This window comes from Gracilinanus agilis, chromosome 3, assembly GCF_016433145.1.
Source record: "Gracilinanus agilis isolate LMUSP501 chromosome 3, AgileGrace, whole genome shotgun sequence".
In the NCBI taxonomy this organism is placed as follows: domain Eukaryota; kingdom Metazoa; phylum Chordata; class Mammalia; order Didelphimorphia; family Didelphidae; genus Gracilinanus; species Gracilinanus agilis.
In genome coordinates, this window is record NC_058132.1 from 594,271,222 (window position 1) to 594,286,414 (window position 15,193).

Sequence of the window (15,193 nt, forward strand, 5' to 3'; positions counted from 1 at the left end):
GGAAGGAAGGAAGGAAGGAAGGAAGGAAGGAAGGAAGGAAGGAAGGAAGGAAGGAAGGAAGGAAGGAAGGAAGGAAGGAAGGAAGGAAGGAAGGAAAAAAAGAAAGAGAGAGTGAGAGAGAGAGACTCTATGAACTTTTAAAAGCTAGTTTCCTACATTTTTCAATACAAGGCCATCATAATTGTCCTTTTGATTAAGTTCCCCTATAGAAGAAGTAAGTAGCTAACCAAGTCTATTCCTTTATTATAAATTGCTCAATTTTCTTAAAGATGAATTTCTATTTAGATGCTTCAATGATTTTATTTCAGAAGATTTCACTTTTTTTTTTAGGAGTCAAACTGCTGTCAAATGAAGGGAACAGAAAAATGTTGTTTGGATCAAGAAGGAAATTCAACTTTATCATCTCATCAGAAAAATGATGTAAGTTACTCCCACCTTTCCCCATTCGTTTATATTTATTTCTTACAGGTTGGTAATGGAGGAGGAGGTGGAACCAGAGCTGAAATGCAATGTTGTTAGCTTTGATTTCTCTATTCTTTTTATTCTATTTTTATTCTATTCTTTTTATTCTCACCCATACTTTTTTAAAAATCAAGAAGTTTCAAGCAATATTGAGCTAAAAACTCATTCAGAAAAGGGAAATGAGGGCCATCTCAACTGGGTGTATATAATAATTCACAAGAACAATTCTGTGAGGAAATGATACAAAAGCGTGACCTTTGGGCAAGTTTCTTGGGGATGGATGTGAGTGGTGACTAAAGTTTACAAGAGAAAAGATTTTACAAGGGCAATATTAAATCTAGCTGGACTAAGCCTTAAAAATAGAATGGAAATCAATTTTCAGCTTCACAGTAGGTAGTACAAATATTAACAACCCCATTTTTTAGATGAAGAAAGCGCTACTTTGACCAATGAATAAAGTGTTCATTTTGAAGTCAGGAAGACTTGGATTCAGATTCCTACACAAACACTAGCTAAATGATCCTGGGCAAATTACCTAAACTTTTCTGGACTTTGGCAGTTCCTTTAGATTTATTGAATCACAGGTCTCTGTTATATTCTGCATAGAGATAAAAACTGAGGCTCAGAAAAGGTCACTGTTGTGCCCATGTTCAGGGGTCATATAGTTAATATGAACAAGAGGTACAATTTGAACCCAAGTCTTCTGTTTACACTACCTATCTCCACCTCAGACATGTCAGATCCCTAATCCCTGTGGGTTATATGATTAGAGGCAACTAAAATGACCTGAGGGATCATAGGATCAGAAATTTGGAACTTTAAGAATTTTAGAGAGCATTTGGACCTTCTCCCCCAATTTTGCTGATGAGATTAAGAGGTTTGCCTGTGATCACATGATTAATAGATATCAGTCAGGATTCAAGCCCAAATCTCTTGACTCTTGTCATGTCCACCATGTAACACAACCATTCTGCTTACCAACAACTAGGATCTTGGTACTTTGTTTGAGTTGGAAATCAATTTGAGCCAATTAATGGAGCCTGATGTTGAGAATTCTTCTGGGGAAAGGGGTTCAGGTGCCTTATTGTGTGAAAGGGTAGAAAGAACACTGAGCTGGGCCAAGTGGAATTCATGCATAACCAAATGCATGTTGTTATTGCTGTTTTAATTAATTAATTTGTTTACTTGTTTCTTTAAAATTCCCACCCTCCCTCCTCTTCCCACACTAGAGAAGGCTTCCGTTTACAAAAAAGATGCATGTAGGGAGTAGCTGGGTGCCTCCGTGGATTGAGATTAGAGCTCTGGGTTCAAATATGACCTCAAACACTTCCTCCCCCTGACCCTGGGCAAGCCACTTAATCCCAGTTGCCAAGCCCTTACTATCTTCTGCCTTGGAATCAATATGGAGTATTGATTCTAAAATGGAAGGTGAGGGTTTTAAAAAAAGCTAGATGGATATATAAAATGATGTCTTATTTGTTGTTGTTGCTCACTCAGTCTTTTCAGTCGTGTCCAACTCTTCATGACCCTATTTGGGGTTTTCTTGACAAAGATACTGGAGTGGCTTGCTGTTTCCTCCTCCAGCTCATTTCACAGATGAAGAAACTGGGGCAAAGTTAAACTATTTGCACAGGATCACACAGCTCGGTAGTATCAGAGGTCAAATTTGAACCCAGGTCTTCCTGGTCCCAGATCCAAGCACTCTGTCCTTTGCACCACTTAGCTACCAAATCCATTGGTTAGCAATAATTCAAAGCTAGGAAATCGATTAGGGAAACTTATGAAGGGAATAGCTCCTGGTGAAATTTTTGCTGAAACTTTTTTGCCTGAGGCAAGAATCTTTTATGACCCTCTATGGAGCAGGGTGGGAAGCAGAGAAGGGGAAAGTGTGTGCTAGCGATCCTCATTGCACCACTCTGGACTCGCCACAGCCTGGGGAAGGTGATGCTTCTGTAGCAATCTGTCCTCACACAAAGCATTTCCTAACAGATTTGTGTCAGCAAGTCCTTCCCAGGGCTTGGAATGGAGGCTCACATTAGTACTTCCATTTTGCCAAGGGGATCTTGCCCTGTCCCAAGAGGTTACATTTCTTCTTTTTTTAAAGCCCCTGCCTTCCATCTGAGAATCAATATTGTTTATTGGTTTCAAGACAGAAAAGCAGTGAGGGCTAAGCAGTCAGGGTTGAATGATGACTTGTCCAGGGTCACACAGCTAAGCTGAGATCATATTTGAAGCTAGAATAGCCCCCTCCATCTCTAGACCTGGCTCTCAATCCATCGAGCCTCCCAACTGCCCCCCAAAAGGTTACATCTCCAAAGAAATTGGACAAGCACAAAGAAATGATCATGTTATAGTCAAGAGGTCTAGATGTCAATAAGACAATGTTATTATTTTATTTTAGACAATTATTAATAGGTAGTTTTTGCAGGAACTGGGGTTCTTTTGTGGGGCAAGGAGTTACTTTTGTATCCCCTGTTCCCTGCAATAGTAAACAATTAATAAATGGTAATTTGTTTTTTTTGATTAATACTGATCTTTAAGCTTATGCTACAAAAATTGATTTCTAATTGGTATATCTTGAAGTTTATGTTATAAAACCTAAAGAGATCTCCAAGAGATCAAACTCGTATGGTTCAGTGGAAAGGACGTTGCCTCAGGAGCCTGAAAACCTGGGTTCTGGATCCCTGATACAACACTCCCTCTGTGACTTTGATGAGGTCCCTTGAGCTCCCCAGAGCTGTTTCCTAAGGGTACGATGAGGGGGCTGATTAGGTGGCCTCTGAAGTCCATTCCAGCTCTGGACACTCTTCAAATTTTTCTTAGATTTCTGAAAGGAAAGTAGCTCCTGCTCACATTTGCTAGTTAAACGGAGTGATTAGTAGCAGAACTGTGCTGGGTTTGAGGAAGAAAGCCCCATAATGGTGGTGCTTTTGTTTATCTTTGAATAAAAATAACATGTGCGTACATTCCGACAGTATGTGAGGAAGAAGGGATACATAGGAGACTTTTCTTCTTTTATCATGTTCGTGGGGAAGTTATGTTTCCTTTATTATCAACCAAGTGAGGCAATGAGGTGGTAGCATAATTAGAGCACTGGACCTAGAATCTGAAAGACCCGAATTTAAATCAGACCTAAGATACTTACTAGCTGTGTGATCCTGGGCAAGTCTCTTGATCAATCTGCCTCAGTTTCCTCATATGTAAAATGTGGATGATAATAGCAAACTATCTCCCAGGGTTGTTGTAGAGATCATATGATAATAAAGTATGGCATCGTAAAGGACTATATAAATGCTAACTATTATAACTACCAAATTTCTCATCTAAAATGAATTTGTTTTGGGGGCAGCTGGGTAGCTCAGTGGATTGAGAGCCAGGCCTAGAGACTGGAGGTCCTAGGTTCAAATCTGGCCTCAGACACTTCCCAGCTGTGTGACCCTGGGCAAGTCACTTGACCCCCATTGCCTACCCTTACCACTCTTCCACCAAGGAACTAATACACAGAATATAAGGGTTTAAAAATTAAAAAAAAAAATAAAATAAAATAAAATAAAAAATAAAATGAATTTGTTTTGTAATGTTCCACTGAGTCTTTGAACTTTTTCTTCAAGAGGGCAAGCATACATGTAATTGGGATGGGGAGGGGGACAAAATATTACCAAATTTTTTTAATTTAAAAAATGTTGTAAATTAAAATTTTTGTAATTTAATTAATTTAAATTTTATTTTTAATTTAAAATGTAAAAAAATTTTAAGGCACCAAAAAAAAGAGGTTAAGGAAACTGGAGATTCTTTTATAATACTCATTTTGACTATTATGGGTAAGAACAATACTCTTCTTTCCCATAGATCCGGACTTAAATGACTCAATTTTACTTTCTTTTTTTAAGATCTGTACCCAACTATTCACAAAAGAAGAGTTCCAGCCCTTGGATCCAACTCAGGAGCTCATCTTCCCCCCAGAACTCTTGGTGAGATATGTTGCTCTTCTTTCTTCTGTTTGCCTAGCAGCATAGCAAATGAAAGTGTATGAAGCTTCCTCATCTTATTTTCCTGTGTAATTGATAATATCATAAATATATAAAGAGCCATACTTGGAGTTCACCAAGGGCAGGCTGTTCCACTTGGCATCTAGACCTTCTTCAGCTGCATAGTGAAGCCTGCGGAACCCTTCTCCGAACATTGTTAAGTGCATAAAATGAAATATAAATGAAATGAATTATCAAAATACAATGAGAGAAAGAGAGAAGGAGAAGAGAGAGGGAGAGACAGACATAGACAGAGAAAGAGGCAGAGATAGAGAGACAGAAAGAGAGGGGAGGGAAGGAGGAAAGGAGAGAGGGAGAGAGAGAGTGGAGAGGGAAAGGAAAATGGAGAGGGAGAGGGGGCAATTAGGTGACTCAGTGGACAGAGAGCCAGGTCTGAGACATGAGGTCCTGGGTTCAAATTTGGTCTCAGACTCTTCCTAAATGTGTGACCCTGGACAAATCATTTAAGAGAAAAAAAGAAAAGAATGGTCCCTGAGTTAAGAAGCTCTGCTTTAAGGAATGTCAATTTTAAGGGAATATATTTGCTATATTTGCCAAAGGGATCTTCCTAAACCCCCAATATGACCGTTTCACTCCCCTACTCAGTAAACTCCAGCAACTCTCTGTTACCTCCAGGATCAAATATAAAATCCTCATTTGACCTTTAAAGTCCTTTACAAACTGGCCCTCTCCTTTCCATTCTACTTCTACTTTACTCCCTCCACTCACCCCACACTCTACGATCCTGTGAAGCCTCCCTGCTGTTCTTTGTACAGGACAATCCATCTCCTGGTTCCATGCCTTTTCCCTGCCTGCCTCCTCCCAAAACCATGCTGGAATGCTTTTCCACCTCATCTTTTCTTCCTGACTTTCTTAGCTTTCTTCAAATCTCAGATCAAATCCTGCCTTCTAAAAGGAGGCTTTCCCTGTCCACCCTAAGGTTAGTGCCTTCCCTTGGAGATTATATTTCTAGGAGAGAAGAGAAAGGAGAGGAGAAGGAGGAGGGAAAGAAGGAAGAAAAGGAGGAGGGAAAGAAGGAAGAAAAGGAGGAGGGAATGCTTAGAGAGAAATGTCTGTCCAGAACAACCAGGAAGATGATTATAAGGACAACAATGGCAGTCATGCAAAAAAAATTTTTTTTAACCAAAAAAACTACTTGAATGTCTACTGAAAATGTTCGAGTTTACCTCTGGGCACTTCCGAGAGATCATGATGCCAGTATCACTTGGGATTTCTTTTGAATAATGTGTGACCCTTTAACTTTGATCTGTATTTCCTTGGTAACATTTTATTTTTTTTTAAGTCTTAATTTAATTTTTTAATTTTGGCCCACAAGCTGTAACATTTCATTTCTCTTAAAATGTAACACTTTGATTTTCCCCAAATAGAAATGTCCCTTTTGAGCTAAAAATTGCTGTATTCATTTTCAAAGTTTATTTCAGTTTCAAAAAAAAAGTTTAAAGAGAGATTACCTTCATTTTGCCCTCTCTATAACCCATATGTAAGTAATGGGTCGCATGTTGTCTCCCCCATTAGATGTGAGTTCATTGAGGGCAGGTACCATTTTTTGCCTTTTCCTGTATCTCTAGCTCTTTTCATGGTACCTAGCACATAATAAGTGCTTAACTAAACACTGGTTGACTGACAGGAGCATCATTTTTTAGCATTTATTCATAGAAATTCTCCCACTGGATCCTTGTTGATCTGGATACCCCCAAGCAAAACTGTGAGGCCCCTGAAAGCTAGTCTCCAGAATCCTCAGTCTGATGCCTAGCTTTTCCTTAATCAATCTGCTGTCTGTCCCCTCTGAAGATTCACCATGTAGCCCCCTTAAATCTTGCCCTCTGAAAAAGATAAGAGATTGATTCCAAGCTCAAGGGATGAAATTTTGAAGATTGAATTTCAGAAAACAGCCACCAGAGGGGCTGGAAGATTGGAGAGTTCCCTGAAATTATTCTCTATAGAGGACCACTGAGAATATAATCTAATTGCAAAAAACATTATCCCCTCCCTGATTGTTGTTTTCCCACAGATAATGACCGATAATCTGAATAAAGAAACTCTGACTTTCTATGGTGAGAGGGTTACTTGGATTTCTCCTGCAACCCTAAAGGAACTTCTGGAGCTGAAAGTAAAGTATCCTGAATCTCCTCTTGTCATGGGGAACACCTCAGTGGGTAAGTAGACTTGAGTCCCATCATCATCATCATCATCATCATCATCATCATCATCATCATCAAAATTACATAGCACTTTCCTTACAGCAACCTGGTAAGGGGAATGGTGTAGTTATTATTATACCCATTTTAAAGCTAAATAATTTGTTCATGGTCTCCTAATGAGATCCCTGCCACCTGCTTAGTCTGTGACAATTAAATCATAGTTTCCAAGGAAAAAAATGATAGTTGAAAGTTCACTTTGTTTGTCTCCCATGAGATCATTTTATGCCAAAATCTTTACTTAAAAGAATTTTTTCCCTCTTAACTTCTCTAAAATGTATTCCTCCTTTAGGACCAGCAATGAAATCCCAAGGACATGTTCACCCAGTTCTCCTCTCCCCAGCCAGAATTTCTGAGCTAAGTATGGTGACTTATACAAGTGATGGTGAGTTTCTAGTTTTCCTGTTAGAATATTACTCAATATGATGACCATCCTTGATGATAACTTCAGGAAATCAATATTACTGTGATGATTCATAACTTTTAGCCCACTTCTCTCTGGATCAAAGGTATTATTATTTACTTACAGACCTGTCCTGCTCTCGACAAATCTACCCAGCCCAAATCTTGCCATTTCCTTCTCTGCCTAAAGAGGCAGGACATTGACTCACTACACTGACTTTTTTTCCCAACTACATTGGGGTATAATTAGCTTTTGGCCCTGGTATACCATTTTTTATCTTCATAATTACACTTACTAAGACTGTTGCACTTATCTTATCATAAGACTTTATGGGCATATTGTATCAGTGCCACAAAAAAAAAAGTTCATAGTAAAAATATTTACTGGGAATTTAAGAAAATGTCCACATCATTATTTTAAAAGTCCTACAGGAAACTGACTCTTAAACATCGATGGCAACCCTAGGAAGGAAGGAATACCAATTAGAAAATAAACTCAACAGGGACTGAAAATAAAAATATCTTTGGGGCAGCTGGGTAGCTCAGTGGATTGAGAGTCAGGCCTAGAGATGGGAGGTCCTAGGTTCAAAGCCGGCCTCAGACACTTCCCAGCTGTATGACCCTGGGCAAGTCACTTGACCCCCATTGCCCATCTTTACCACTCTTCCATCTACAAACCAATACACAGAAGTTAAGGGTTTAAAAAAAATATCCTTGATGATTTTGGCGAATCTGAAGAACATTTGGACATCTTCTCTAGTGCATCCTGCTTCTCCCTTTCTAGATTTAAGCATATTTGTAATATCAGTCTTCCCATCGTTGATCTTTTGCCTTCCCTTTTACTGGCAATAACTGTCAGTCAAATGTTTGTAGCTTCATGCATCCTTTCCTTTAAAAAATAAAAAGTAGCTATAACAATCTCCCCTCTCTACTCAAAAGGCATCTTCTTTCAAGATCTAGTTCAAGTGCCATCTCTTTCTCCATCTCCTTTGCTGAGTCATCATCCATATTCCACCCTTGGCTGTGATTGTTCCCCAGGGATCTGAACTGAGGTCCCTTACCATCTCTCTCTACACTATTTGTTTTTGGCAACTTCATCAACTGCAGGGGTTCCAATTATCATCTCTATGCAGATGATTCACAGATCTACATATCCAGCATAACCAATTGCCTGTTGGACATTTATAACTGGATGTGCTGTAGATATCTCAAACTGAGCATACCAAAAACAGAAATCATTACCTTTTCCCCTAAACCCTCCCTTATTCCTAGTTTCTCTGTTTTGGTCAACAGTCTCACCCTTCTTCCATTTCACAACCTTGGCATGATCCTTAACTTTTCACTCTTTCTCCCTCACTCCACATATGCAGTCAATTGTCAAGTTTTATAGATTCTCCCTTCATGACATCCCTCACATTCATCCACTTCTCTTTATTTGCATGGTCATTGTTCAAGTTGAAGTCTTTATCACCTTTTGCCTGAGCCATTACATTAGCTTCTTGATTGTTCCTCCTCTCTCAAGTCTCTCCCTTCTTTGATCTTTCCTCCACAAGGCTGCTAGAGTAATATTTTCTTATACACAAGTCTGACTCTCTGCTTCTCTTAGTATCATGGAGACCAATTGAATGTCCCAAGGGTACTCAGATTGCCAGTCTATCCTCTCCTTGTTTATATTTGACTGTGATCATGCATTTCCTGGATGTTTTACATGCTACTTCTCTATCATCAGAAATAAACTAAAACTTATGTTCATTGTGAACCTTTTCATTATCCTTTGGGCCATCTACAGGTTATCAAATTACCCTCCTGATCTGAGCTCTACAAGTTCCTGATCTGTATTTCAGTCTGAGGAACACAACTGCAGGCTTGTCCCAGATAGAATTCCAGTAGACTACGGCTAGACTCAGTCACAATCAGGCATCTGGAAAACTCCAAAAATTCAGTGCCAGGACAAGAGGTTCCCCTTTGGTGTCTGGGATAACCACCTTGACTGCTCTTCTGCAGACATCAGATTCTCCAAGCCTAAAGGCTAGAAGTGAGATCCCACTCTGTTCCTGGGGTGCTACTCAGTCAACCAAGCAGCTACTTCATTCTGAACTTGCTTCTTGCCCAGTACATAGCCTAGGGTCTACAACACTCCTTACCCTGGAATGCCACACCTAAGTGAAAGTCTCCTGCTTAGTCACTCAGGACCTATGATTCAGAGCTTCCATTTGAAAACTATTCCTATATTGTAAACGAGGTCACGTCCCTCCGTGAGCAATCTGAAACCTCCTTTTGCCTTCATGCACAGCCTGTCCCTGTACTAGAATGCTTCATGCTGTTAATCTTAACTAGACCCCCATTTCTATGGTCCACTGATGTCTTTGCCTCTCTCCCTTTGAAAACTTCGGTCATAAATATGACTCACTGTGATTTTTTTTTCCCTTGATTAGCTGATCAAGGCTTTGTCTGGCACATTTTTAGGTCAATATGGAGAACTTCTGAGGAAAGGGTTTGACTATACTTCTTCCTGCTATTTTACCATCTTGGCTCTACCTCTTGGTTGGTTTTTGGTAAATTTACTCCCAACAACTCAGATGTATTAAAGACCCTTTTCTAAATATAAGAGTGACTGATAGCATGGGTTCTGTGCCAGTCCATTTGGTACTGGGATAGCCCAAAACTCCTTGCCCAGGTATCTGGATCACCCCTGGCTTGGAGTTTAAAAAAAAAAAACAACTCAAGACAACTAGGTGGTACAATGGAGAGAGAGTTGGGTCTAGAACACAGGAGGTCCTGATACAGTTTAGCCTAGTTCCAGGCAAGATAAGGGAAACTCACCTATGACAGCCCTGTATTCCAGGACAGAGTCTAAGTTAAACTGGTTTAGGGTTATCCAAATAAAACAAAGAAATAAAGGGAGACTTAGATGAAGTGAGGCAGTGAAGGAAAGGATGATATGCACATTGACAACAACAATATAAATAAGGACAATGATAACAACAACAAAACCAGATAAATACATAGAAAAAATTTAGAGTTGTATTTTGGAACATAGGATGATTTTGATACTATTTTAATAAAGTTAAATTGGGTTTTTCTTTTTAAACAAACTTAAAAAACACACACAATCCTTTGGAGACATTGCAATCATTTAAATCACTTTTCCTTACAAATTTTTTCTTCATTCTGTACTTGAACACTTTAACTTGTTAATGAAAAGTAAAATAAAACATTAAAAAATTCACAACACCCACCCTTACCAATCTTCCACCTATGAGACAATACACCGAAGTACAAGGGTGTAAAAAAAAAAAATTCACAACAGGTCCCAAAATCAATACATAAAGTTATACCCATTTGGGGGGCTTATTATAAAGCATGCCTCTTGCAACATTTTGGGTCTAGAACAAGTTTACACCAAGTTCATTCACCCTGTGTAATCTTTATTTACCATCTGTTAAACACCATCTGATTTCATGCCCTAAATTTACAAGATGAAAGCTATGCATGACTCAGTATGGGAAAGTAGAAAGAGGCCTGGATTCAGGAGAGCTGAGTTCTAGGGTCAGCTATGCAACCAACTTGCTTTGTGACTTGGGACAACTCTAGTCTTTTCCTCCTTTGTAAACTAGGGAGTTTAAGCAGGATGACCTCTAAGGTATAAAATTTTTGTTTTTAAATCAGGGCTTATATTTTGCTGATGAAAATGATTTGCTTTCAGGGCTGACCATCGGAGCTGGCTGCAGCCTGGCCCAGGTGAAGCAGATCCTAACAGATGAGGTCTCCAAGCTTCCAGAGAAAAAGACACAGACATACCAGGCTCTCTTAAAGCACTTGAGAAGTTTGGCTGGCCAACAGATCAGGAACATGGCGGTAGGTTCCACACAAAATGAGGATTGTATATAAAATTGTGAAATACATTTCATACTACTTGCTTATTATTTATAAGTATTTAGTAATGCCACACAATACTTTCAAAGCTAGCCTAATTGTCTATGCTTCCTTCTGAACTTTCTTCTGTGCATTTTTAAACAATAACCATCTATTGGGGTTGTTAACCTCTTCTCACTCTGATTAAAAACCAAGAAGAAAAAATCCTAGTAGCAAGTAAATGTAGTCAAACAAAACAAAGAGGCTGGTCATACTTGGTAGGCAATATAAAATTATATAATAGATCATTGTGTGTACAAGCATCTGTGTGGCTGGGTCCCCAAGCTTTGTGCACTGAGGTCAGTCTCACCCCTTAAAGGATCCCTTCTAATTTCAAACTAGGCAATAGGAAGGGTCCTCACTCACACTACCACTGCTTCCCTCCTTTGGGTAAATAAGGAAGCAAAGGACTCGGTTTCTCTAGCAATCACAGGATTTCAGAGATAGAAAGAGTCTTAGTCCAAAGCATCCATTTTACAGATGAAGAAATGGTACCGAGGAGGAGAAGCTGAAGCCAGAATGTCAAAGAATTGATGAACTACCATCAGGCTTACAACTTTTAAGTTCAAACTTCTTGTCACTTCATTGGACTCACGTTGAGCCTTTTGTAAACAAAAGAGAAGAGCCAACTCTTAAGCTACAATTTCAGTTCAAGAAATAATTATTAAGCACCTGTTTGTGTGCATGTATGTTTGGGGTTATGAGAGTGAATTGGAGCCTCAGATACATTAAAAATATGTTCAGGCACAGTGACTGAGACTGAGAAAATAATTTCTCTTGTATTAGTCCTTAGGTGGACACATCATAAGCCGACACGGCTATTCCGATCTGAACCCAATCCTGGCTGTGGGAAACACCATCCTGAATCTGGTATCCAAAGGTAAGATATACCAAACTGAGTAAAAGCAGTTGTTCTGGTTTAAGAAAGAGGAAGAGGAGAGAGAAAGAGGAAGAAAAATTGATTAAGCCAGCAAGTTCCATTCTAATTCTCTACACCACAGAAGGCAAGAGTGGCATGTGATGATAAGCTTTAAGCTCTTTGTGAGAATCGATGAATAGTTTGCCCTGGCACATTGAGGATGCATTTTGCCTGAAGCCCCTCATGAGCTGAACCGAAGGGTGGTTAGCAAAGAATGGGATGAAGGAGAAATGAGAGCATGCATTCCTCCCATGTGACCTCATGGACTATTGTACACCAAGTTCTTCTATTCTCTACTTTCTCCCAAAGTCTGTCCAAGTTCATTGCTTTATTTCAATGACACACTATCTATCTATCTCAACCCTCTGCCATCCCCTTCTCCTTTTGCCTCCAATTTTTCCCAATATCAGGGTTTTTTCCAATGAGTGCCATCTTCTTATTATGTAGACAAAATATTTAAACTTCGGTTTTGATATTTGTCCTTCCAATGAATATAGCAAATTAATTTACCTAATTGTTGTTGTTGTCATTCAGTAGTGTCAAACTTTTTATGATCCCCTTGGGGTTTTCTTGGCAAAGATACTGGAGTGGTTTGCCATTTCCTTCTGTAGCTCACTTGGGGAAACTGAAATGAAAAAGTTAAATGACTTGTGCAGGGTCACACAGCTAGTGCCTGAGATCAAATTTGAACTCAGGTCTTCTTGACTTCCACAGTGCCATCTAGTTGCCCCTTAATGATTCATTTAAACATTTTTAAAGCACTTAACTATATAACAGGCATTGTGCCAAGCACTTTTAATACAAATGCAAACAAACCAGACTATCCCTATACTCAAGGAGCTTCTGTTCTAATAGGAGAAAAGGATATATAAAGGGCAATACTAAGAGAATGTGTTTTTTTCAAATTTGGAAAATTTATTTAATTCATTTAGTATATTTTTCCATGGTTACAAGATTCATGTTCTTTCCCTTCCTTCCCCCACCCCCTCCCATAGCCAACATGCAATTCCACTGGGTTTTACAGGTGTCATTGATCAAGACCTATTTCCAGAATATGGATTTTTTTTAAATCTATTTTGGCAGTAGAGAGTCATTGGGAAGCTCTATATTATTTTCCAAATGAGATATATCCCATTCTTCTCCTGTTCAGTTCTGAACCCTGCTCATTACTGGCTCTGAAGATGGATAGGCAAGTCATGTGTACTGAGAGATAACTCAATGAGCCACTCACCCCATTTCATGTCATAAACTGGCCATTAGATGTTCTTCGTCCATTTGGTTTTTCCTAGTTGACTTTCTAGACTGATCTCTTTTTGAGGAACCATGAAGCTGATCGAGAAGGCCCTACAGAGTTCAAGAGTTAAAAGCAATCAGCACAATATTGTCCAGAAACAGGAAATCTGGAGGATCCCAACATGTAAGGGAATGCCTCTTCCATTTGGACTTTCCACAGATCTTTTTCCATATCTCTGGAGAATAAAACCTTTGGCATATATTTTATATAACTGATAAAGGTACTTTAAAAAAGTTGTGAAAACTGCTCTATAACAGAGAGAAGATTCCTTTTCTCCTTCAACAAACAAGAAATTACCTAGTAGGTGAAGAGCATAATTATAGCCACTGGACATTATTGTACTGGGGAATGAATTTGTGATTTCACTGATAAAAGGAACTAACTCCTACATGAGAAATTATCTCGACCAAGGCAAAACCAGTCCCCTCTCTGCAACTTATAGACTTTTGGAATCACCTAGAGCACTAAGAAGTTAAGAGTCTTATCCAAGGTCACACAGTCAATATATGTCAGATTTTCTTCCTGGTTTTGCGGCCAGCTCTTTAACTACCATGCCATGCTGAAACTAGGCTTCCTAAAGCTCGTAATCTAGATGGTGGATCAGGCTTGTACATATGCATCTTTCCATTGCCCTTTGGGATCAAACAATTTTGATTCATCTGGGATTGTGGTATAATACAAAGTAAATAGTGATATAAAATAATATAGTACATGCCAAGTGCTACAGAGAAATTCAAATTAAGTGCTCTATGAGGTTCACAGAAAATAATCACCATTGATTGGTGGCGTCAAGGAAGCCCTCATCAAGTTACTATTCACTTCTACAGTTGATATGTATATGCTCTTTTAACTTGTTGACACTCTTGAAAGAAATGTTGCTTTTTTCTCCAGAAGGAAGACGTCAAATTCCTTTAAATGAAAATTTTCTTGCTGGTTTGGCAAATGCTGACCTGAAGCCTGAGGAAATTTTGGAGTCTGTGCACATACCTCACTCTGATAAGGTAGGAAAGGGGGGACCCTTTTTTGACAGAGTTTTCTTAACAAACTTGGATCTCAACTTTTTTGAAAAACTAAGTTAGACCGAAGGAAGGACAACTTTGCAATAACATCACACAATATCTATGTCATAACAAATCAGGCATTACTTCAATGTAAAAAGGTCACAGTCATGAAAGCAAGCACTGGGGCATGCCTTTCCACCAGTAAGTCGGAAAAAATTCATCCACACTCTCTTGCCTCATTCCTCTTATGAACAAGGGTGGAGACAGTGATTAAACTTATGGCACAGCTAGGGGGTTCAGTGGATTGAGAACTAAGCCTAGCAATGGGAGGTCTGGGGTTCAAATTTGACCTCAGTCACTTGATCCCCATTGCCTAGCCCTTGCCACTCTTCTGCCTTGGAATCAATACATGGTATGGATTCTAAAGTAGAAGGTAAGAATTTTAAAAAATAATAATAATATCTGGTTCTAGAATAAGGCTTCTCAGTGAAAACTGATCCATTTGGAGACCAAATACATTATTTTAATTTTATTAACAGCATGTTCTGACCCACCAAGCTAAACAACCCAGATAGACATGCATACACAAGCTCACTAATTATGATTTTGAGGCACTTAAGCCAGAATGATAGAATCATAAACTTAGAGTAGGCTGGCCTTAGAGGTCATCTCGGACAACCCACTCATTTTCTAAATGAGGAAAAACTCAGAGAGGGCCCTTCCTGTTTTTCAAGCATTTAAAACTTTAAACAAGGTACTTTCCTCTTGAAGATACATGAAGTAATGAGTAGAGGGATGGATATGGAATCAGGAAATCCTGGATTCAAATCCTGCCTTCCAAACTTATGAGGTGTATGACCCTAGACAAGTCCCTTAATCTCTGAGCTTCTGGTTCTTCATCAACAAATGAGTCTTAATCTCATTGAACACTGATGTCCCTTCCAGCTCTAAAT

General features: G+C 39.1%; 1 protein-coding gene across 1 annotated transcript in view; it reads left to right on the top strand.

Annotated features, from left to right (window-relative positions):
* The window catches only part of LOC123241891 (aldehyde oxidase 2-like), a 109,828-nt gene that overhangs the window by 22,404 nt on the left and 72,231 nt on the right, over positions 1 to 15,193 (top strand). The window contains exons 7-13 of the mRNA XM_044669392.1: positions 331 to 420; positions 4,353 to 4,433; positions 6,523 to 6,667; positions 7,002 to 7,094; positions 10,818 to 10,969; positions 11,813 to 11,906; positions 14,131 to 14,240. Coding sequence (XP_044525327.1) covers positions 331 to 420; positions 4,353 to 4,433; positions 6,523 to 6,667; positions 7,002 to 7,094; positions 10,818 to 10,969; positions 11,813 to 11,906; positions 14,131 to 14,240 — 765 coding nt within the window. The remainder of the gene's footprint in view (positions 1 to 330; positions 421 to 4,352; positions 4,434 to 6,522; positions 6,668 to 7,001; positions 7,095 to 10,817; positions 10,970 to 11,812; positions 11,907 to 14,130; positions 14,241 to 15,193) is intronic.